We start from the raw sequence: 22,430 nt of genomic DNA on the forward strand, positions 1-22,430 counted from the left end.
ATTTTTTCACAGACCTCAGTAGGGTGTGGTCACTAGAAGTCCAGTGGGAATGGCCTCTGAAACCCAGAGATTTGGTCTGCTCACAGTCCAGACACTTTCTACTGAATCTCCCCTCCATGAAGCAGAAGCAGCAGTCATATTCTCAGGAAGGTGTGTGTGTGTGGGTGTGGGGGGTACTCCAGCTTCAACATCAGACAATTGAGTCATTTTAACTCCCTGAGTCTTTTTAGCCCCTGCTTCTTGGCCAAGGCTGCTTACTTCTCAGCAGGGCCCAATCTCCATAGGGTGGACCAAGAGAGATTCCAGAGGGTGAGGTAATTGCTTTCTCCTAGGCTGATGGTTCCTGAAGGACTCTGCTCCACCCAAGAAAGATGGCATGACTGCGGTATTGGAGGATGATTCAGCACAGGGGTTCCAGTGGCTGTCCCTCACCATTCTCTCCACAAGGCCTCCAATTTCATACTCTCTTCATGTGACTCCAGTACTCTTAGCCCTCCTTCTGCTGGAGCCCAGTGTAAGTGGCTATGAATGAGATTTTCTGCATTGGCCCTTTAAAAGGGTGCCTGCATCTCTGAGAACTCCCATCTCTTTCTTGCTGACAGAAACCTCACCTCTTTTCACTACTGCATGCTATATGGGGACCTCTTCTAGTCTCTGTGCTCTAGGCTGGGGCACCTACCCTGGGGCTTAGGACCCACACTTGTCAGGGAAAACTTCCCCACAGTTGGTATGTCCCTCTGAACCCTCAGTCACTACTCACTACTGGGAGTGGGGGCAACATTTTCATGACTCCACCCTTCTGACCATTCTTTTTTTTTTTTTTTTTTTTTGTATTTTTCCGAAGTTGGAAACGGGGAGGCAGTCAGACAGACTCCTGCATGCGCCTGACTGGGATCCACCCGGCATGTCCACCAGGGGGCGATGCTCTGCTCATCTTGGGGCATCGCTCTGATGTAATCAGAGCCATTCTAGCGCCTGAGGCAGAGGCCATAGAGCCATCCTCAGCGCCCGGGCAAACCTTGCTCCAATAGAGCCTTGGCTGCTGGAGGGGAAGAGAGAGACAGAGAGGAAGGAGAGGGGGAGGGGTGGAGAAGCAGATGGGCGCTTCTCCTGTGTGCCCTGGCTGGGAATCGAACCCGGGACTCCTGCACTCCAGGCCGACGCTCTACCACTGAGCCAACCGGCCAGGGCCTTCTACCATTCTTGATATGGCTTCTTCTGTGAATCCTTGGTTATAGACTTCTCTTCATTTAGTCCTGAGTTGGCTTTTCTGGATGATTGTTCTTAAATTTAGTTATAGCTTCAGTTTGGTCCTGAGAGGAAGTGAGTGGAACATCCATTCACCTACTTCGTTGCCATCTTGAAATTCTTCTTGGTTGATTTATTAATCAATAGTGTAGCCACTTATTTAATTTTAGATACAAAATTAGTCAAAAGGAGTCGGGCAGCTATCTCAGTAACAGCAATTGCTGAACAAAAGGCCTTTTTCCAACCTTCCCAGTGTTTAAATTCTGAGAGACAGAAGTGACTTTGGGTTATTCCATTGGGCCCCTGAAATAACAAATCCTTCAAGGATTTGTTTTCTTTCCTAGAAAAAGAGAATTTTTGGACTAATCAGGCCTGTTTGATATGCTTGAAATTATGTAGGAAGCTTTGCAAAGATATAATAATAAAAAACTATATTCTATTTACATACATATATTATTATTAAGTAGGCATTCTGGAAATTCTGTGAAAATCTCTAAGAGTCTATAAAGTTTTGAAATACTTTTGTTTGTACGGTAATTCTAATTATCTTTTTTTAAATTTTTTATTTTTTTACAGAGACAGAGAGTCAGAGAGAGGGATGGATAGGGACAGACAGACAGGAACGGAGAGAGATGAGAAGCATCAATCATCAGTTTTTTGTTGCGACACCTTAGTTGTTCATTGATTGCTTTCTCATATGTGCCTTGACAGGAGGGCTACAGCAGACCGAGTAACCTCTTGCTGGAGTCAGGGACCTTGGACTGAAGCTGGTGAGCTTTTGCTCAAACCAGATGAGCCCATGCTCAAGCTGGCGACCTCAGGGTCTCAAACCTGGGTCCTCCACATCCCTGTCCGACGCTCTATCCACTGCGCAACCGCCTGGTCAGGCTCTGATTGTTATCTTAAACTGTGGTTTAAAAAAGAGGACAAATTCCTTTTGTCAATTGCATTGTAATCACATCTAAAATCATGTAATTTTAAGTTTTTCTGTTTGTCATTTTAAGACAGCTGTTGTTCTGTTCTGATGCACTTGCTTATACAGTTGTCCCTTACCATATCGCAGTTCAGTTTTCATAGTCTCACTGTATCACAGATTTTAAAATTGTATACAGTATATCTAATTTTGTATCGTGGATTTTTTGCTATATCGCAGGATTTTGCAGTATATAGGTATTTTATATATTTATTATTTTAATTACATTTGTGGTAAAATAAGCAAAATAAGTGTGGAAAAGGTTAATAACAGTGTGAGAAAGGTTTATAAGAGTGTGGGGAGGGTTTATAAAGTCTTAAAATATATATAAATAATAAAATAAATATAAGGTCGCTATTTTTTGGGTTTTCACCTACTGCGGGAGGTTCTGGAACCTGACCCCTGAGATAGACGAGGGACCACTGGATAGTACATCTTCAGGAAGATCCATGGAAAGGACTCAGACTTATTCTAAAATATGCATTTTCAAGAATAAATATTCAAATCAACTATTGGACTGGATGACGATTTCTAAAATGCTAAGGAATAACTGGATTCATAAAAATATTGATAAATAGCCTGACTGGGTGGTAGCACAGTGGATAGAATGTTGACCTGAGATGCTGAAGATCCAGGTTCAAAACCCTGAGGTTGCTGGCTTGAGTGTGGGCTCACCCAGCTTGAATGCAGGGTTGCCAGCTTGAGCGTGGTATCATAGATATGACCCCAGGGTCGCTGGTTTGAGCCCAAGGTTGCTGGTTTGAGCGAAGGGTCACTGGCTTACCTGGAGCCCCCGGTCAAGGCACATATGAGAAGCAATCAATGAACAACTAAAGTGCCGCAACTATGAGTTGATGCTTCTCATTTCTTTCCCTTTCTGTTTGTCTGTCCCTCTCTCTCTCTTTCTCTCTCTCAAGAAAAAGAAATGTTGATAATCAGGATAGACAAAGTCAGTTTTATAGAATTGAATGAACTAAGAGTAAGTATTATTTTTCTGACTCTGTTCAAAATATTATTGATTTTTAAATCATTTTGTTTTCCAAGTAGAAGAAACATTTTTTCTTAAAGCAATTTAGTGAATTGGGCATTTATGAACAATATTGGAGCATTTATATTTTTCTTCCTACTTGATCCCTCCAGAATCTAGCAACTTTTAATGAGTAAATATTATTTTCATAGTAATATATTTGTTTGCATAAATCCAGTAAGAATCTGCTCTCTTTACAGTAGGACATAAAAAGCCAGTTCCCAATTGTGGTGTTATTAACCAAGACTTTGACTCAAGTGTCATGAGACGTGCATGGACTCTGAATGTCACCAGAAAGCCATAGTCCAATGAATAAATAGCCTCGTAGTTTTCTTGTTCATGTGGTTTATAGCAGTCTTGCCAGGTAAGGGACAAAGGTTGTTCTCCTGAAAAATGGCAAGAAAGGGACCTCAAGACATCTTTGGGGACCTCAAGGACTTGAGAACCTATAGGTACTGCAGGCAAAGCTTGACAGCAAGGGTGGGGTTTGGTTTCTTCACGCGGAAGGGCTAATTAAAGCTCAATCTAAAGATTCCTTATGATATTCCTGCAAAGCAGATTTGAAAAAACTTATATAATCAATTGCTATTTTTATTGTGTTTATGGGAATAATCGGGCCAAATTGAAACTGGATTTAATGCAGCAAATAGTCTTAATTTGAGTATCTTTGGTATAAATTAGGGTGATTTTAGGGTAAAATTGTGTTTCAATGCAATCTATAACACAGTTATAAATATCAGACTGTAGACTGGATCTTAAATTTTTCTAGTTTTATTGAATATTTCAGCTTCAATCCTCTGAACTTATGTTTTTTTTCTTTTATTCTCTGACTTGAAATTACTGAAAGCTAAAACTCTTTTTTTTTTCTGAGCTTTGCACTTGCAAACTGCAACTAAAGGACATGACATACGCTTGAAAAATTGTCACCGTTAACAAACTTGGTGGCTAAGCTATCTGAACCATACAGAAGTTACCTAAGCACCTGATGGTATCACCAAAGAGATTTAAACTGAACATAAGAAAAATCCACCCAATTGCCACTGCTTGCTTTCCTTCCAGCAAAAGAAACCATGAGCTTTGCATTCATTCCAACTGAGATAAATAGGGTTCTACAGAAGATCTATAAGACACAAACACTAGAGACTGGTTTACAAATTTATCCTCAGAGGTATCACAGGAATTCTAGTCCATACTGGGAAGGATTTTTAAGTGAGACTAACTCTCCTGTGTTTAATTTTACTTGTCTTTATTTACCTAAAGCTTTTTATAACCTGTTTTTCTTATCGGGTAAATGCATTTCTTTCTTTATTTTTTAATTGTATTGACATAGTTTCAAGTGTTCAGGTAAATGCATTTATGCTCAACATATGCTGTTAAAAAATAAACCTGCTTTTAACTCAAAGTATTTTGCTTTACAAAAGGCCCAAATTTTTCACTCCCCTAGAAGATTTGAAAAACATCAATAGCACCATAGAAATGGAGCCAGAATTGGCACTGGGGAATTGTAACTGGGAATAAATATGTTATGTTACTGACTTCCTGATATTAGTCTGACTAACCATAAAATAGAGCTAAATAAGAGTGTACTAACAAAGTAAGCTTATAAAAGAGTTTTGGTAAAATGTTAAATCCAGTTTGTTGCTCTTATTACGATGATTCCACAGCACCAGTTTAGTGATCACAGTTATGTATTCTGTAACAAATCAACAGTACATAATCAATCTTGTGCTTTCACCTCTGGACACACTCCCATTACAGTTTAAACGCCCGTTCACTCAGCTGACGCACATCAAGGACTAACATTCAGACAAGAAGAATAAGCACAAGCTCCTGCCCTTCTCCTCACTCCCACTGCTCTGGGGCTTGCAGTTCTGATTCTCACTCACTCAAGGCCAAAGAGGACAGCTTGACTGTGGGAACCTGTGGACACTTGTGACCTGAAACAAAACTCCTAATTTATAAATGACTCGCTAGCTTCATTTCCTGTAACAATCAAGGAGACAAATTTCCATCTTTCAGCCTGACCAGGCGGTGGTGCAGTGGATAGATCATCGAACTGGGATGCAGAAGACCCAGGCTCGAGACCCCAAGGTCGCCAGTTTGAGCGTGGGCTTATCTGGTTTGAGCAAAGCTCACCAGCTTGAACCTACAGTCTCTGGCTCGAGCAAGGGGTTACTCGGTCTGCTGAAGGCCTGCGGTCAAGGCACATATGAGAAAGCAATCAATGAACAACTAAGGTGTCGCAACGAAAAACTGATGATTGATGTTTCTCATCTCCATTTCTGCCTGTCTGTCCCTATCTGTCTCTCTCTCTGTCTCTCTCTCTGTCTCTGTGTAAAAAAAATTTTTTTTTCACCTTTCAGATGTGGCAGCTCCAGGAGGTGGACTGGCCTTCATCCACTTACCTGGACAGATTGTGCTGAGTCCCCTCAGCAAGGAACTCTCAACCTCCTCCTTTTGATCCCTCTGTTCTAGTTTTGCTTACTCCTCCCTCCTTCTCTCTGTCTGTACCAAAAGGGGTGATGGGTTTGTTTTTTTTAAGATTTTATTTATTCATTTTAGAGAGGAGACAGAGAGAGAGACAGACAGACAGAGAGAGAAGGGAGGGAGGAGCAGAAAGCATCAACTCCCATATGTGCCTTGACCAGGGAAGCCCGGGATTTTGAACCAGCAACCTCAGTGTTCCAGGTTGATGCTTTTACCCACTGCGCCACCAGAGGTCAGGCGGGTGATGGGTTTTTGAGGACAGGAGTCCCCACATCTTCTCAGGTGGCCAGCGCTTGAATAAACCTCTGTCCTATGCAACAGCATATGTGCCATGCAATTGGTTCTCATGGTGACAGGCAGATGGACCTCAGGCTCATTTTTCCAGTTTCAGGGTGAGCTCTGCCATCTCCTCAGTGACAGAGGTTATGTTCTAGAAGTTTCAGATCTGCCCTGTAGTTGCTTCACAATGAACTATTGGGGCAATGGATTTTACAAGGCATTCACATTTTATTTCTCACTCTCGAACTCTGTTAAGCAGTATATATGATTTCTGGGAGAGTCGGTGCTGGTGATTTCTACGGATTGCCTGGACCAGGCCTGGTTCCTTGTCCTGTGAAGGGATCTGCCTCCCTTTCTCAGGATCCGGGGGGGCTCTTTCCACTACAAAAGCCAGGAAGGGTGGTGTGTGTCCCACATCCTGGGCCACCACTCCGGCAACACCTTCTGACTTTGGGAGATAGAGCTAAGCCTCAAAGCCATAGGCACAGTTAGGGAAGGGTGGGGCAAGGGACAGGCAAGGAGAGGCAGTGGACCAGTGCAGCTCGGGGGAGGCCTGGGGTTGCCTACTCACACCCCTGTCTCACCTTTTCCTTAAGGGAGTGCAGTGAGTGAGGTGTCTACAGTTTACCAGCCCCAGAAATTCATCTCCCAAATAGCCTCATTCTACCCCTCCTTTTCTCCCTGTGTGTATCACAGGGCTTGATTCAGGCAACCTGGATTTGAATGGGAATCTCCTTCCAATTACTAGGCAGGTAGTCTCGCCTCAATATTCTTATCTGTGAAATGGGGATTGCTAATGCGCTCACAGAGTGGAATCTGGAATGAGGACGAGCTCAGTCACTCTTAGCGGTGGCCATGGGCATTTGGCCTACATGCATTCAGAGTGTGTTGTGGGGCAGGCGCAGGGCAGAGGCCCTGGAAAGGACAGTTGAGGCAAAGAAGGCACGGGGAGCCAGGTCTCCTCAGCACTGTGGGTTCACTTTATTTCACCAGTGGTGCCTGGAGCTTCTTTTACTCCGTGAAGAGCAGAACAGCTTGAGCAGTCCTAGCAGGCCCAGGACGGCGCCTGCCAGCAGCATTAGCTTTAGCCCCTTGAGGATGGAGTCGGTCTTCCCCTGCCGGACCTTCCCTGCCTCCTGCTGTTTTCTAGCTTCCTCTCTCTGCAGAATCTCCAGGACATGCAAATCAGGCCTGGGGTTGAATCGAGCCCTGAGCTTCTGCTGCAGGAAGCACTGATAAATGGCTCGCTGGAAAACCTGCAGGTGGCTGCCACCACTGGAGGGGTCCAGGATGGTGCTCACTTCCTGGCCAGAGAGCTGGCCCTGCCAGGTCAGGGGCTTCCTGTTGGCTTCCCAGATGACAGGCCTGCAGAGGAGGACAAGGTCAGCCGCAGAGCCCAGGGAGAAAGGGAACAAATGTCTGAGGGGGGTGGAGCCAGCATCCTCCTCCTCCCTGGGAAACAGGGAGCGCCCTCTCTGAGAAGCTCTATGCAGCAGTGAGCAAGGGGGGGCAAGATGGCCAGGAGTTCTTGGAGGCCCATCCCTTACTGAGCAGGCCGCCAGGCCAAGGCCTCCAGCTCTGAGTTCCTGTTTCCCCAGCTGCACACTGGGGGTGGAGTAATTGTACCTACCGCCAAAGGTTATTTGGAGGAACTAGCAAGAGTGCTCTCTAAAGGATTTGAGCCCCCCATTTACCTGCCTGGCCTCATCCTCCCCACTCTGCCCCTCACTTCTTCCTCCGTGATGGTCCTCCGAATGCTGGGCACGGCCCCACCTCAGGGCCTTTGTCCTGGGTACTCCCCTGCCTGGAACACTTGCCCTCAGTGCACTTGGCTCCCTCACCTTCTTTCAATCTTGGCTGAAGTGGCACCTTTTCAGAAATGCCCTCCCTGACCTCCTTATTTAAAACTTCCACCTTGCCTACCCCCAACCCCTTCCCTGCCTTTATCACCATCTAGAATACTGGATGTTTTATTCACGTGGTTGATTATTGCATGGCATCCCAGTTACTTAGGACAGTGCCTGGCTTATAAATGCTCAGTAGTAAGTGAATTACATTGTAAGTGAATAATATGGAAAGTGAATAAGTGAATCAGACATATAACCTGCCTACTGTGGCTGAAGAACAGAGGGGACACTCAAAAGACAACGTAGGCAAGGCCAGTAATCCTACAAGATTGCTTGTATATAACTAACAAAAACTAACGTCCATCGGTGTGGAGCAGTTTGTCAGACATTGTTACGTCTTTCCAGTCATTTGCTCCCTTAGACATCACAGTTACCCCATGAGATTTCTGTACTGAGTTGGATAAAGTGTCCTCCCCAAATTCGTGTCCCAATGGGCCCCAGAACGTGGTGTTATTTAGTAGGTCACTGTAGATGTCATTAGTTAAGATAAGGTCAAAATGCAGTAAGGTGGGCCCTAAATCCAATATGACCTGTGTCCTTATACAAAAAGGAGAAGAGACACAGGGCTAACGCCAAGTGGCGACAGAGGCAGAACAGGAGAGATGCAGCTTTCAACCAAGGAAGGCCCAGGATTGCCAGCGGCCATTAGAAGCCAGGAAGAAGCAAGGATTCTACCCAGCGTCTCAGATAGTCCATGGCTTTACTGACACCTTGATTTTGGACTTCTGTCCTCCAGAACTGTAACAGAGTAAATTCTTGTTGTTTTAAGCCACCCAGTTTGTGATACTTTGTAATGGCAGACCTAGCAAACTAATACAACCCTTACCCTACAGATGGGGAAACTGAGGCCTAGAGAGATGCCACAGGCCAAAGTTACACGGCTGGAAAATGGCAGAGTGTGGATTGGAATCCAGGCCTGGCTGAAACCAGAGCGTAATAACAAAAGCCTCACAAGAAATGCCACTCCACTCAAGTCCCCAGTCACAGAGGCAATTCCTGAAGCCTCAGTGACCTTCCTTGCCTCAAGTTCCCAATTGACTGTCACTTTCTGTCTTGCAAATGACCTGGAGTAGGTGTCCCATCTAGATTGGAGGAGGGATTCATCGTGCCCTTTCCTGCACTTCTGAACTGTGGTACTCTTTAGGGAGGTTTTATACTTAATGGGGGAGAAGGAGGAAAGGAAACAAAATGATATGAGAATGAGAGAGAGGAATAGAATCCACGGCTGCAATGAACAAGGAAAAGAAAACCAGATGGTGGTGGTGAGGCCAGATTCCACAGAGCCGGCAGCTGCGGACGCCCGCCCCGAGAGGTGGCAAGGGCTCAGGGCTCTCTCCCTGCAAGGGAGGGGCTGCCACTGGGCTGCAAGGGGAAGGAGGACAAGGGGACTCAATGGTATATGTGAGATTACAGCGGCACTGCCACCTCCCACCACAAGTATTCCTTGGGCAAGGACGGCATCCCTCTGAGTGGCAGTTTCCTCATCTATAAATGGACCTCCTTGGAGTCCACAGTCCTGGGGCTCCGGAGTAGGGCTGGGAAAGGACCGGTCTGTGAAGAGAGTTTTCTAGGGCCAGCCCCAGTGAAAGTGCTGCACCACAGGTTGTAGTTTTATTACTGGGGCAGGAGCAGGGGAGAAGAGGCAAATGGGGAGACTCCCCGGGGGCTCCAGGCAGGAACACAGGAGCATGCATGCGAGCTGCAGGAGGCAGGCCCTGAGGCCTTGGGCTCTGTCCTCTGCTCCAAAGCCTCCTGACCCTCCCCAATGAGTCAGAGGGCTCAGAGCCACAGCTCCCTAGGCTTCCCGCAGAAAGCCCCTCCACTTGCCTCGGCTTCTTCCATCCCAGCCCTGAACACTCTGGGCTGCCTCCCTGCTAGGCTGGTGGCTTCCTGAGGGCAGGAAGTCTGAGAACCACCATGTCCACAGCACTTGCCAGCACAGGGCAGGCCCAGTCAGCCGTGCCCTCCCTGAGCGTTAGCCATCCTTGTTCTACCTGTGGGAAGCAATGGTGTGTGGGCGCCAGGGGATTCTTGCCAAAGGCACATCTGAAGAAGCCAGTGGAAACAGACTGGGGCTGATTCAGGCAGAACCCCTCCTTCTCTGCACGGATTAACCATGAAGGTTCCCAGACTGGGAGAGCCTGGCTAAGGGCCAAGGGCAGGGCTGGTGCATACTTCCATCACCTGTAGATGGATCCCAAGGGGCAGGTGAGCCACGCAGATCCTGACTCCTCATTGAGCTCGAAGTCGCCAAAAACAACTCTCTCCATAGCTGGTGTTTTACACCGGACGTGGCATGCTTCTATCTGCATCTCAGGCCTCATGCGGCTGGACCACAGCTCGGTGTCTCCCAGGTACAGCCAGCAGGGCACGGGTTTCTCCAGTGGCTCCTGGATGTAGCAGTAGCCCAGGCGCTTACGCTCCCCAGGCGCTCCACAGCGGTTACAGTCCTGCCAGGGCTCCCAGTGGGTGAAGATGAGCTCCTTGCCTCCCAGACTCAGGGTCTCATTCTGCAAGGACTTTTGGCCTAGGTCTTTGTGCGTGATGTGCAGGGTGCTGACGTCCTGGAAGTCAATCTCATACTGTACCACTTGGATGCCTTTCTTGTCCCAACAGTTGTAGAAGCCCGTCTGGGATGGCAATGGGCTTCTAATGAGAAGACCGCCTTCAGGCATTGTTTCTATGTTTGAAATATTGAGGGGATGGTTGAACCAGTTGGTCCCATCTCGCAGGAAGTAGTACCACCGTGCCCCAGAAGTGTTGCAGTGCAGAAAGACATCATTGTTGGAAAGTAGGGCCCGTTGGCATTGCTTGTCATGGGGACAGCTGATGGAAACATAGAACCCCAGCAGTGGGACAGCAAAGCTAAGCAGCAGCCACAGGGGGGTCACCATGATGCACTGGGACTGTGGCAGTGGGCTGGGCATGCCCTGGACATTGTGAGGTCACCCATGAAACTCAGGCTTCAGCCCCCTGGGCAGCAGAATGGACTGAATGGGATGTAAGGTCACAATCCCCACTTATTTTGTGACAAGTTAACAACAACTGTTTAATTTCTCTTCCAAGTCTTCTGCTTTGCTGGGGTAGGAGGAAATTTAATTTGTCTATTCAGGATTTTCTCTACCACCCCGGTGCTTTGGCATTGAAGTGTCATATATAAATATTCAACACATTTTTTCCTGAACACCTACTATGTTTTGGGCACACTTCTTAGTACTGGGGATGGAGATGTGAATAAGTCCTCTGGTTACCATTCTGACCTCCAATATCTCCTCACCAACCCCTCCAGCCATGTGACTTCCTGCTGTCCCCTGAACACAAAGCAAAGAGCTCCTACCTCAGGGCCTTTGCACATGCTGGTCTCTGGCTCTTCCTGTAGAAATCTACATGACTCAATTCATTTTAAATAAATATTTTTTTTATTTCCCCCTTCCTGCCCCTTCCTAAACCTCTTAGTCCTGGAATTAAAAATAATTATTCTGAAAGCTTAATCTGCTTTCATTCAGTCATTTCACAAATGTTTACTAAATGCCCACCACGTGCTGGCCATTATTCTAATTACAGCAGGGAACAGGTTAGACAAAGCCTCTGCCCCCCTTGAGCTTACCTTCTAGTGCAATAGACAGATAAAAAAATAAATATATAATACATAAGGTCAGATACATTAGATTCTTGTTATTTATAGTAGTTATTTTTTAAAAAAATAAAAATTTTATTATAATTTTATTTAAAAAGCATTTCATTTATCAGTGAGAGGAGGGGAGGCAGAGACAGACTTCTGCCTGCGCCCTGACTGGGATCCAGCCAGCAAGCCCACTAGGGGGCGATGCTCTGCTCATCTGGGCATTGCTCCGTTGCTCAGCAACTGAGCTGTTCTGAGGCAGAGGCCATGAAGCCATCCTTAGTGCCTGGGCCCAACTTGCTCCAATCGAGCCATGGCTGCAGGAGGGGAAAAGAAAAAGAGAGAGAAAGAAGAGGAGAGAGAGAGATAGAGAGAGAGAGAGAGAGAGAAGCGAGAAGGGGAAGGGTGGCAAAGCAGATGGGGGTTTCTCCCGTGTACTCTGACTGGGAATCAAATGTGGGACATCCACATGCAAGACTGATGCTCTACCACTGAGCCAACCAGCCAGGGCCAACAACTTTATTTTTTTTAAGTCACTGAACTAGCAATACTGAAACTCCGCTCCTAGGAGAAATACAGGGTTAGGGTCTTACAAGCCTTTGGTCATAAGTGTTTTGTCAACACATAACCTTGCTTTAGGTGTGTTTCTGTTTAAGGACATCTTATATAATATATATCGCTGATTCATATACACTGAACATGTATTCAACAGCTATAACTCATGCTTGAATAAAGCTTATCTAACACATGTATTTTTTTTTTATATGGCACAACACAGACTTCTTGCACTTATGGCCATTAGCACTTCAGAACTTTGGAAGTCATTTTAAAAAGCAAAAGCACCCAAAAAAGCATTAAAAAAAGTGGCACCAAATAGACTGTGAAAAGACTAGTAATTAACAGAATGAGAGCTAAAACAAGAAGGAGGAGTGTCACCTCGTTTAACCTCAGCTTGGAATGTGCGTTGTTTGGTGACTCGATCTTTTCATCATCACTCTGTGCTGGTCTGTAAATGACTATGAAAGCATTGTGGATATGGATTTGAGGGTTACAAATGAATTTTAGTGAGTAGGTGAATTCACAATTATGGAAACATTGAGTAATTAGAACCAATTGTTTTGATTTTTTAAATTTTATTTATTTACTTATTTTTATTCAGTGAAAGGAGGGGAGGCAGAGACAGACTCCTACATGCACCCTGACTAGGATCCACCCAGCAAGCCCACTAGGGGACAATTCTCTGCCCATCTGAGGCATTGCTCCGTTGCTTAGCAACCAAGCTCTTCTCAGTGCCTGAGGCAAGGACATGGAGCCATCCTCAGCACCCATGGCCAACTCGCTCCAATCAAGCCATGGCTGCAGGAGGGGGAAAGGGGGAGAAAGAGAAATGAGAGGGGGAGGGGTGGATAAGCAGATGGTGGCTGCTCTTGTGTGTCCTGACTGGGAATCGAACCTGGGATATTGACATGCCAGGCCAATGATCTACCACTGAGCCAACTAGCCAGGGCTAGAACCAATTGTAATAACTGCTAAAGAGAAAACTAGAGTAGGGAAATGGGGATAGAAAGTTTAGGTTGTCTGAACAGTCTCTGAAAAGGTGAAGTTTTTTTGTTTTGTTTTTTTCTTAAGTGAGAAACGGGAAGGCAAAGAGACAGACTTCCACATGTGCCCCAACTCGGAATCCACCCAGCAAGCCCTCTGTGGGGTGATACTTTGCCCATCTGGGGTCGTTGCTCCATTGCTCAGCAATTGAGCTATTTTAGCACCTGAGTCGAGGCCATGGAGCCATCCTCAGTGCCTGGGGCCAACTTGTTCCAACTGAGCCATGGCTGCAGGAGGGGGAGAGAAATACAGAGAAGGGAGAGGGAAGGGGTGGATATTGATTTGAGGGTTACAAATGAATTTTAACCAGTTGGCTGGGGCCTGAGAAGGTGAAGTTTCATAAACCTCAAATAAATTAATATAAAGAGTCATGTGAGCCCTAGCTCACCTAGGCTGTGGGTTCAATCTCAATCAGGGCCCAAACAGGAAGCAACCGATGAATGCACAACTAAGTGGACAACAATGAATGCTTCTCCTTTTCTTCTTCTCTCTCTTGCATCCTCATCTCTCCAAAGTCAATCAATTAAAAAAAAAAAAGCCACGTGAATATTTGAAGGAAGAATATTCTTAGAAGAGGGCTAAACCCTGACATGGCTGCCTAGTTAAAAGATGTGAAGGCCAGAGTAACTATGGAGTAGACAAGGACAGAGTGGTGAGTGGGTGAGGTCAGAGTTCATTGAGTCTTTGCTAAGACATCTATCTTCTTCTTTACTTGGGTCCTTAAGGCTGGGGCCTCTCTTAGCTATGCCCTTGCCCAACAGGCTGTATTTGGCATAAGCTGTATGCCTAGACTCCAGAACTGTTGCTTTTTATGCTATCTTGGTGCCAACCCACCCCAGGGGTGGCACATTCCCTCTGGTCTCACACTCCCTTTGCTCTCAGAGCTACAAAACCATCTCAATTTTATTTTGTCTTCTTCCCAGGACCTTCTAAAGTCCCTCTATCTAAGCCACATTAACATTTATACTGCTATTGCTTTCCCCCCATCTCCCTCCCTCTCTGTCTTTCCCCTCAGCCCAAGGACTATTTTTTAAACAGGTAATAGGAGTTATGCAGAGACTATGAGGAAGTCCACTACCAACTTTCATTTTATCTAGGTGAGAAGTCACAAACTGGCTGAAAACATGTTTTAGTTAGCATTTAGGGTGTTTTTAGAACATGTAAACATGTCAAATGCAAGAGATTTCGTACAAGAATCCAGATTTCCTGCTATTATTTAAGTAATATAGGTGATATTTCTACTTACTGCTACAATTGAGTAACTCAGATTAACCCTCTTGATAATAACTGTAGACTTTACGATAATATGATTAACACGTCTAACAGATGACAAGAGAAGATTGTGAATCTATACAGAAGAATCAAATGAAAATAGCAGAATTAAAAAATAAAAATTTTATGAAAATACCAGGATTAAAAAATAAAAAATTAAGAATTCACGAGGGCCCTGTCCAGTTGGCTCAGCGGTAGAGCGTCAGCCTGGCGTGCGGGGGGACCTGGGTTCGATTCCCGGCCAGGGCACATAGGAGAAGCGCCCATTTGCTTCTCCACCCCCCCTTCCTCTCTGTCTCTCTCTTCCCCTCCCGCAGCCAAGGCTCCATTGGAGCAAAGATGGCCCGGGTGCTGGGGATGGCTTTTGGCCTCTGCCCCAGGCGCTAGAGTGGCTCTGGTCGCGGCAGAGCGACGCCCCAGAGAGGCAGAGCATCGCCCCCTGGTGGGCAGAGCGTAGCCCCTGGTGGGCGTGCCGGGTGGATCCCGGTCGGGCGCATGCAGGAGTCTGTCTGACTGTCTCTCCCCGTTTCCAGCTTCAGAAAAATACAAAAAAAAAAAAAAAAAAAAAAAAAAGATGCAGATTTTCATGAAAACTCTCACAGAAAATACCATCTCCCTCAAGGTTGAACCTTCGGATACAATGAAAATGTAAAAGCCAAGATCCAGGATAAGGAAGAAATTCCTCCCAATCAGCAAAGACTGATTTTTCTTGGAAAGCAACTGGAAGATGGACATACTTTGACTACAATACTCAAAAGAAGTTCACTTTTCATCTTGTGTTGAGACTTTGTGATGGTGTTAAGAAAAGGAAGAAGTCTTATACCACTCCCCAAAATAATAAGCATAAGAGAAAGAAGGCTGAGTTGGTTGTCCTGAAATACTACAAAGTGGGTAAGAATGGCAAAATTAGTCACCTTTGTCAGGTGTGCCCTTCAGATAGATGTGGTGCTAAAGTTTTATGGCCAGCCACTTTGACAGACACTATTGTGGCAAATGTTGCCTGACCTGTTACTTCAACAAACTGGAAGAAAAGTAATTGCATATAGGTTAATAAAAGACATGAACAAAAAGAAGAAGAAAAGGAAAAGAAAGAAGGAGGAGGAGGAAGAATAAGAAGAAGGGTCTTCAAATCCCACAAAGGATAAATATAATGAAAAGCACTTTACAAGAAAACGTTGTGAAAAACCAAAGAGGAATTCTTTAAAAATGACCAGGGAAGAAAAAAAATACATGACTTTCAAAGCTACAATCATAAGACCCTACACTAACTTTTAAAAAGAAATAATGGAAGCTGGAAGACAATGGAATGACATCTTTAAAGCACTAACAGAAAATGACTGCCAATCTAGAACTCCACATATAGAGTTTTATATATTACAATGAATATATCCTTCCAAGATGGAGGCAAAAATAAAGATATTTTCAAATGAAAACAGAGACTTCACCACAGTAGAGCACAACAGAAGTAATACTAAAGAGAATTCTCCAGGCAGCAGGAAAATAATCCCGAATGGAAGCAACACAGTACAGGAAAGAAAAGAAATTACTAGAAGAGTAAAACGTGAGTAAAACTAAATATTAAGAGTGTTTCAAAATAATGTCTCACGGGGTCTAAATTATACATGAAATAAAAATACATGATAACCAAAGCACAACAGATGGAAGGGGAATAAATGGAACTATGAGGTTATAAGCTCTCTGCATTGCTAGGAAATGGTACAACTACAGATTTATAATGTATTCTAATGAGTGAGAATTCATGTAATCTCTAGATAAAAGAATAACAAAAGAATGCATATCTAATAATCTAATAGAGGGGGGAAATGAAATAATCATTTTAAAAATACTTGGTGAATCCAAAATCAAGTAAAACCAAAAGAATCAAAGAGAGAACAAGTAGCCTGACCAGGCAGTGGTGCAGTGGATAGAGCATTAGACTGGGATGCGGAAGACCCAGGTTCGAGACCCCGAGGTCGCCAGCTTGAGCGCGGGCTCATCTGATTTGAGCAAAAAGCCCACCAGCTTGAACCCAAGGTCACTGGCTCCAGCAAGGGGTTACTTGGTCTGCTGGAGGCCCACGGTCAAGGCACATGTGAGAAAGCAATCAATGAACAACTAAGGTGTTGCAACATGCAATGAAAAACTAATGATTGATGCTTCTCATCTCTCTCCGTTCCTGTCTGTCTGTCCCTGCCTATCCCTCTCTCTGACTCACTCTCTGTCTCTGTAAAAAAACAAAACAAAAACAAAACAAAACAAAAAAAACCCCCAAAGCTGGTGTGTTAAAAAGAGAGATTGATAAAGCCCAGCAGGACTGATCAAGAAAAGAGAAAACCCTACATAACTAATATCAGTAATGAAAAATGAGACATTACTACAGATCTTAGATATAAAAATATAGAGGATATTACAAACAAATTTTGACCAAAACTTCTAAAAATTTAGATGAAATGGATAAATTCATTAAAAAACTCAACATTGGCACACAGAAACTAATCTGAACAGTTCTACATTTATTATTGACGAAATAGAATCTATAAAACTGTGCTGTGCACAAAAGTCTTCTAAGTTTAGAAAACTTTACCAGTGAATTCTTCAGAAACATTTAACAATTAAGAAATGACATCAATCTTTCAAAACCCTTCCAGAAATGGCAAAAAAAAAAAAAAAAATGAAACACTTCCAAACTTCTATGAGGCCTGCATCACCTTGATACTAAAACCTTACAAGGATGTTATAACAAAGGAAGTCCTCAAGCCAATCTTTCTTGAATATGGACACAATATCCTAAACAAAATATTAGTAAATTGCCTCCAATGGCAAATAAAAAGGATAAACATCATAACCAAGGAAGGTAAAATTGGGTTTACATATAAACATCAATTGATGTGATTCACCACATTAACAGAATAAAGGACAGAGCCATGTTATCTCAGCAGATGTAGAAAAAGCATTTGATAAAATTAAACATTCATTCATGACTCAAGTCTTGGCAAACTAAGAATAAAAGGAATTTTTCTTAATCTTTTCAAAGCTTTTCTATTAAAAACCTAGAACAATTATACTTCATAGTCAAATATTAGGAATAACATAAGCATATCTGCATCAACTTTTCCATTCAGCATTTTACAGGAAGTAGGTGAATTTACCAAAATAATTACAAGGTCATACACAAATACTAAATATATTTCTGTATGCCAACAATAAACACTTAGAAGATAAAATTTAAAAGGCACACTTTATACGCACAGCTAAATGGAACAACAAATGAATGCTTCTATCTTCCTCTCTCTGTCTCTCCAATAACAATCTATAAAAACAATAAATAAAAGACAATTTGTGATAGCATAAAAATATCAAATACCTAGGAATAAATATAATAAAATATATGGAAAACCTCTACATTAATAACTGCATATTAGGAGAAATTAACAAAAGCCAAAGTAACAGAAGCTGATTTCAAAATCTGTATATGAAGGGCCAAGAGTAACCAAGACAGTTTTGAAGAAGATAGCTGGAACATCTATACTACCAGACGTCACGACTTATTATGAAAGTATAATAATGAAGATACTGTGGCATTGGTGTAAGGATGGAAAGACAAATCGCATCAGAGCCCCTAAGGAGACAGAAACCACAGTAGCGTCTATGTTGGCACAAACATAGGCCAGAGTGTCTTGTTCTCTAGGTACTACATTTGGTTTCCCCCTGATTATCCGGAGCTTTTGGGGGCAGGGACTAGGTCTTTGTTGGTCACCACTGTGTTCACATCATCACCCACCTGCACCTGGCTCAGAAAGAACACCAGGGAATTCTTGCTGAATGAACATCTGAACAAGCCCGTGAATAGACACCTTCGTGCACAGACTGACCATGAAGGGTGATGGGCTGATAGAGCCTGCTTTTCCATTGGAGGGTAACCCCTGTCCCAGGTGAGCACAGGAAACAGAGCCCGGGTGAGGGCCAGAGGCTGGGCTGATGCCCTGTAGATGGAGGCCAAGGGGCAGGTGAGCCACATGTTGTTTGTTGACTGGTTGGTATCCTTGAAGTGGCCACAGGGTACAAGGCAGGCTTCCACCTGAGCCACGGCTCAGGCCACATGCAGCTGTCTTGCACCTTTTCTGCCCTCAGGTAGAGCCAACAGGGAATGGGTGAGCCCAGGGGCTCCTCAGTGTAGCAGCACCCCTGGCATGTATGCTCTTCAGGCTCTCCACAGTGCTTACAGTCCTGCCAAGACTTCCTGTGGGTGAGGATGAGTATTCTGCCACCCGACCTCAGGCTCTCATTCTTCAGGGGCTTTTGGCCCAGACCTTTGTGTATAATATGCAGAGTGGTGACATCTTGGAAATCAAACTCATAATCTCCCACAGGGCACTGTCATTGTCCTGGCAGGGACAGAGGCCTGTCTGGGAGGACTGAGCGTTGGTCAGCTGGAGGTTGCGCCCAGGCAGGTTCTTCAGGGCAGGCATTGAGGAGATCAGCGAGGGATTTTCCCCCAGATGGGAAGAGAAGTACAGAGTGCCTTGGGATGGTTACACTGCAGGACAACATCATTGCTCAAGCTGTAGAGCCTGCTAGGAGACTCATGCAGGTGCAGATGATTAATACCTGGGTCTACAAAGTGGAAAGAGACAGGCTAAACAGCAACAGTGTGGCCAGCATGGTAACCCAAGACTACACAAGGAGGCTGGGAATCACCCTGGGCATTGAGAAGTCACCCACAGAACCCAGGCATCAGCCCTGGGCAGTGGGATGAACCTTGGTTCACTGGACAGGAGTACAGTTCACCTCATGGCACCAAATAGCTTGTTGTAGGTTGCAGGGTCAAAAATTCAAAGGTCCACAACAGCTGAGCAGGAAACAAAAATGAGTGATTTTTTTTTTTTTTTAGTGAGAGAGATAGAGACATAGAGAGAGAGACAGGGAGAGGGACAGATAGGGAAAGACAGACAGGAAGGGAGAGAGATGATAAGCATCAATTCTTCATGATGGTGCCTTAGTTGTTCATTGATTGCTTTCTCATATGTGCCTTGACAGGGGGCTCCAGCAGCGCGAGTGACCCCTTGCTTAAGCCAGTGACTCTGGGGTCATGTCTATGATCCCCACACTCAAGCCAGTGAGCCTGCACTCAAGCCGGTGACCTTGGGATTTCAAACCTCAGTCCTCTGTGACTGAGACCGATATTCTAGCCAAAAAAAAGTTAACTTAAGTCAGAATAAGTGAACTAAAATGTCAAATTATTTGTCCTCCACAAACCCAATAGCCAATAGTGAAATGGGACAGAATGTCTTCATGTCTATCAGAAAGGGCAAGAAAATGCAGTGAGAAGATTCTGCAAGGGTCTCCTATCTTGTAGATGGGGAGAATTCTTTAATTAGCACCAAATCAGGGGTTTCCAAAACTTGTGTTCTCTGTGGTCCTATTTCCGCTCTCCAGGGAGATATCTCCTTTACCATAATCCTCCTTGGCTACATCTGAGGCGGCATTGGAAGATGTGCCCTCCTTGGCACGTGAGCATTTCTCTTAGCCTGCTTGCTGTCTTTCAAAGTTTAGAACCTAAGGATTCTTAGTCAACTCCATGTGCAAAAGACCCCATATTCACAGTTCTGTTCAAGATGTTCCCCTCCCCCATACCCCTGCTCTCTCTTTCTCCTTTTCTCTCCCTCCCTGCCTCTCTCTCTGTCACTACAGGCACCTTAAAGTCGACCAGGCATCCATGGAGAACCATATGCTTCATCTCTCATTCACTGAGACATTTTATCTGGGACTATCTTAAGGATTTTCTGGGATATCTTAATTCATTCAGAGATTTTAACAGTGGTTAATAATGATTTAATTAGTGATTTATCCTGATTTTATCCTTGACAAGAGCTGAGTTCTAATTGGGCTTTATTTCTCAAAGGTCTTCCTAGTTTTTGGCCTACTTTGGCAAATGTTCACTCCTAATGTTCTATATTTCAACTGTTTCCCCTAAAGCTGCAAGTTTATTAAATACATTATCTGTCTTCCAAGGTATCTCAGGCAAGAGTCTCTGTGCTTCTGGTTTCAAATAAGTTTTCTTGTTCCCTTTGCTCTGTGTCCAAGCCAATGCCATGTTTTTATTTTTAATTATAGCAGCACCCCACTCCTAATGCTAATTTCCATATTACTAAAGATAAGCTATCTGCCACTATACAGTAATGACTTACAAAAACAATGGTTATTTCTCATTCACGCTCCATGTCCATTATGGGTTGGTGGTATAATCATCAGGGATCCAGGATGATGAAGCAACTGCTCTCACTAACATTTCCAATTTCATGGCAGAGGAGAAAGAAAGAGAATTCTGCAGTATTTTATGCCTACAATTAAATGCTCTGGACTTACATGACACATCTCATTTGCTTACAAACCATTGGCCAGAAACATTTATATAGCATCACCAATTCACCAACGCACCATAGAAAAATGGAAAGCTACATGTCCCTAAAACAGTCAGCAAATGGCAATTAGTAATAATTACCACAGCTAGTGTCTATTTAAAGGAACATTCTTTTACAGCACAGTTAAAACCATTTCCAAAATCCTCCCATCAGGTCGCTCCTAAGTTCCATTGGCCAAGATTAGGTCCCATGTGCAGATCCAAAGCAATCCCTAAAAGGAAATCAAATACCCATGATTGGCTTAAGCCAATCAGAATTTGTTCTTTAAGACTGAGGAAGGACAATCTTCTCTGACCACAGAAATCACTGAAGAGTCAAATTAAATCAAGTCTTTGTATGCATGAGAGATGCAGAAGAGAACATTTATTTGGTGTAACCAATCATGTTTGCCACAGCATACACTGATACGATCATGGTAGGCACTGTATGAGCTACATAACCTTAGGCAAGTGGGTGGAACTTGCTAAGCCTCAGTTCCCCCATCTGTAAAATAGGACATAAGAATTTTCCAACATAAACTATAACTGTTACAAAGCTTTCAGAAATTATTCATGTCAAATTTTTGGCACAGCCTGGATTTGGAATAAGACAGTGGTTAGGATAATGGAAATGTGGCCAAGGTTTATTTTCATTCCTGGGCTCTGCAATCAGTTTCATCTCTTGGCCTATCTTTTATTAATTTGGGCCCAGCACCTTCACTTTCTTGTGCCTGGCATATTCATTTACTCCATAAATAACTATTGCTTACTCACTTGCATGAGGCACTAATAATCCAGGCTAAGTCCCCACCTTCTTAGAACTTATGTTCTAGTGGAGATGTATTATTCAGAATACGTTAGATTATGCTATATAACAAAAGAATTCTTAAAGCTGTGGCTTAACACAATTTTCTTTTTGTTAATGTTACATGTCCAAAGTGGGCTGGTGGAAAGTGCCACTCCAAATAGTCCTTTCAAATGCCATAGATTATGAAGGCTGTACCATCTGCAACATCATTTGCTGCTGTGGCAAGAGAAAGGAGGATAATGAGTCATGCACTGGCAATCAAATGCCTTGGCCTGGGAGGGATCTATATCACTTTTCATTGCAGGCCAGTGACTAGAATTAATCACATATCCCTACCTAACTTCAGAGGGACAGGGAAGTATAGGGCAGAATGTGGAATATTTGCTAAGCAATAACTATCTTTGCCTTGGGGAAAAAACAGATGGTTAACAAATAAGTGACTGATAAAACATCAGGTCATGGTAAGTGCTTTGAAGGGGAAAAAAGTGGTAGGTGAGAGAGAGAGGTAAGGACAGAGACTTTTATGGGATGAATTGTGTCTCCTAAAATTCATATGTTGAAGTCCTAATCCCAGTACCTTAGAATGTGAGTTATTTGGAGATAAAGCCTTTAAAAAGGTAAATAAGTTAAAATGAAGTGGTTAGGGTGGGCCCCAATACTATATATCTGGTACCCTTATAAAAAGAAATCAGGGCACAGACAACACAAACAGGAGAATAACCATGTGAAGACACAGAGAGAAGGTGGCCATCTGCAAGCCCAGCAGAGAGGTTTCAGAAGGAAACAAATCTTGCCAATACTTTGA

The 22,430-nt window shown here is 44.0% G+C and overlaps 1 protein-coding gene and 1 pseudogene across 1 annotated transcript; one reads left to right on the top strand and one right to left on the bottom strand.

The window, feature by feature from the left end:
- Window positions 1-7,000: 7,000 nt before the first annotated feature.
- Window positions 7,001-10,815, bottom strand: FAM187B (family with sequence similarity 187 member B). The gene is made up of 2 exons (XM_066244129.1): window positions 10,106-10,815; window positions 7,001-7,379 (listed from the first exon to the last, which is right to left on the bottom strand). The coding sequence occupies exons 1-2, from the start codon at window positions 10,813-10,815 to the stop codon at window positions 7,001-7,003; spliced, it is 1,089 nt and encodes a 362-aa protein (XP_066100226.1).
- A 4,176-nt stretch (window positions 10,816-14,991) lies between these two features.
- Window positions 14,992-15,453, top strand: LOC136313093 (ubiquitin-ribosomal protein eS31 fusion protein-like; annotated as a pseudogene).
- Window positions 15,454-22,430: the final 6,977 nt, after the last annotated feature.

Source organism: Saccopteryx bilineata, chromosome 9 (genome assembly GCF_036850765.1).
Source record: "Saccopteryx bilineata isolate mSacBil1 chromosome 9, mSacBil1_pri_phased_curated, whole genome shotgun sequence".
In the NCBI taxonomy this organism is placed as follows: domain Eukaryota; kingdom Metazoa; phylum Chordata; class Mammalia; order Chiroptera; family Emballonuridae; genus Saccopteryx; species Saccopteryx bilineata.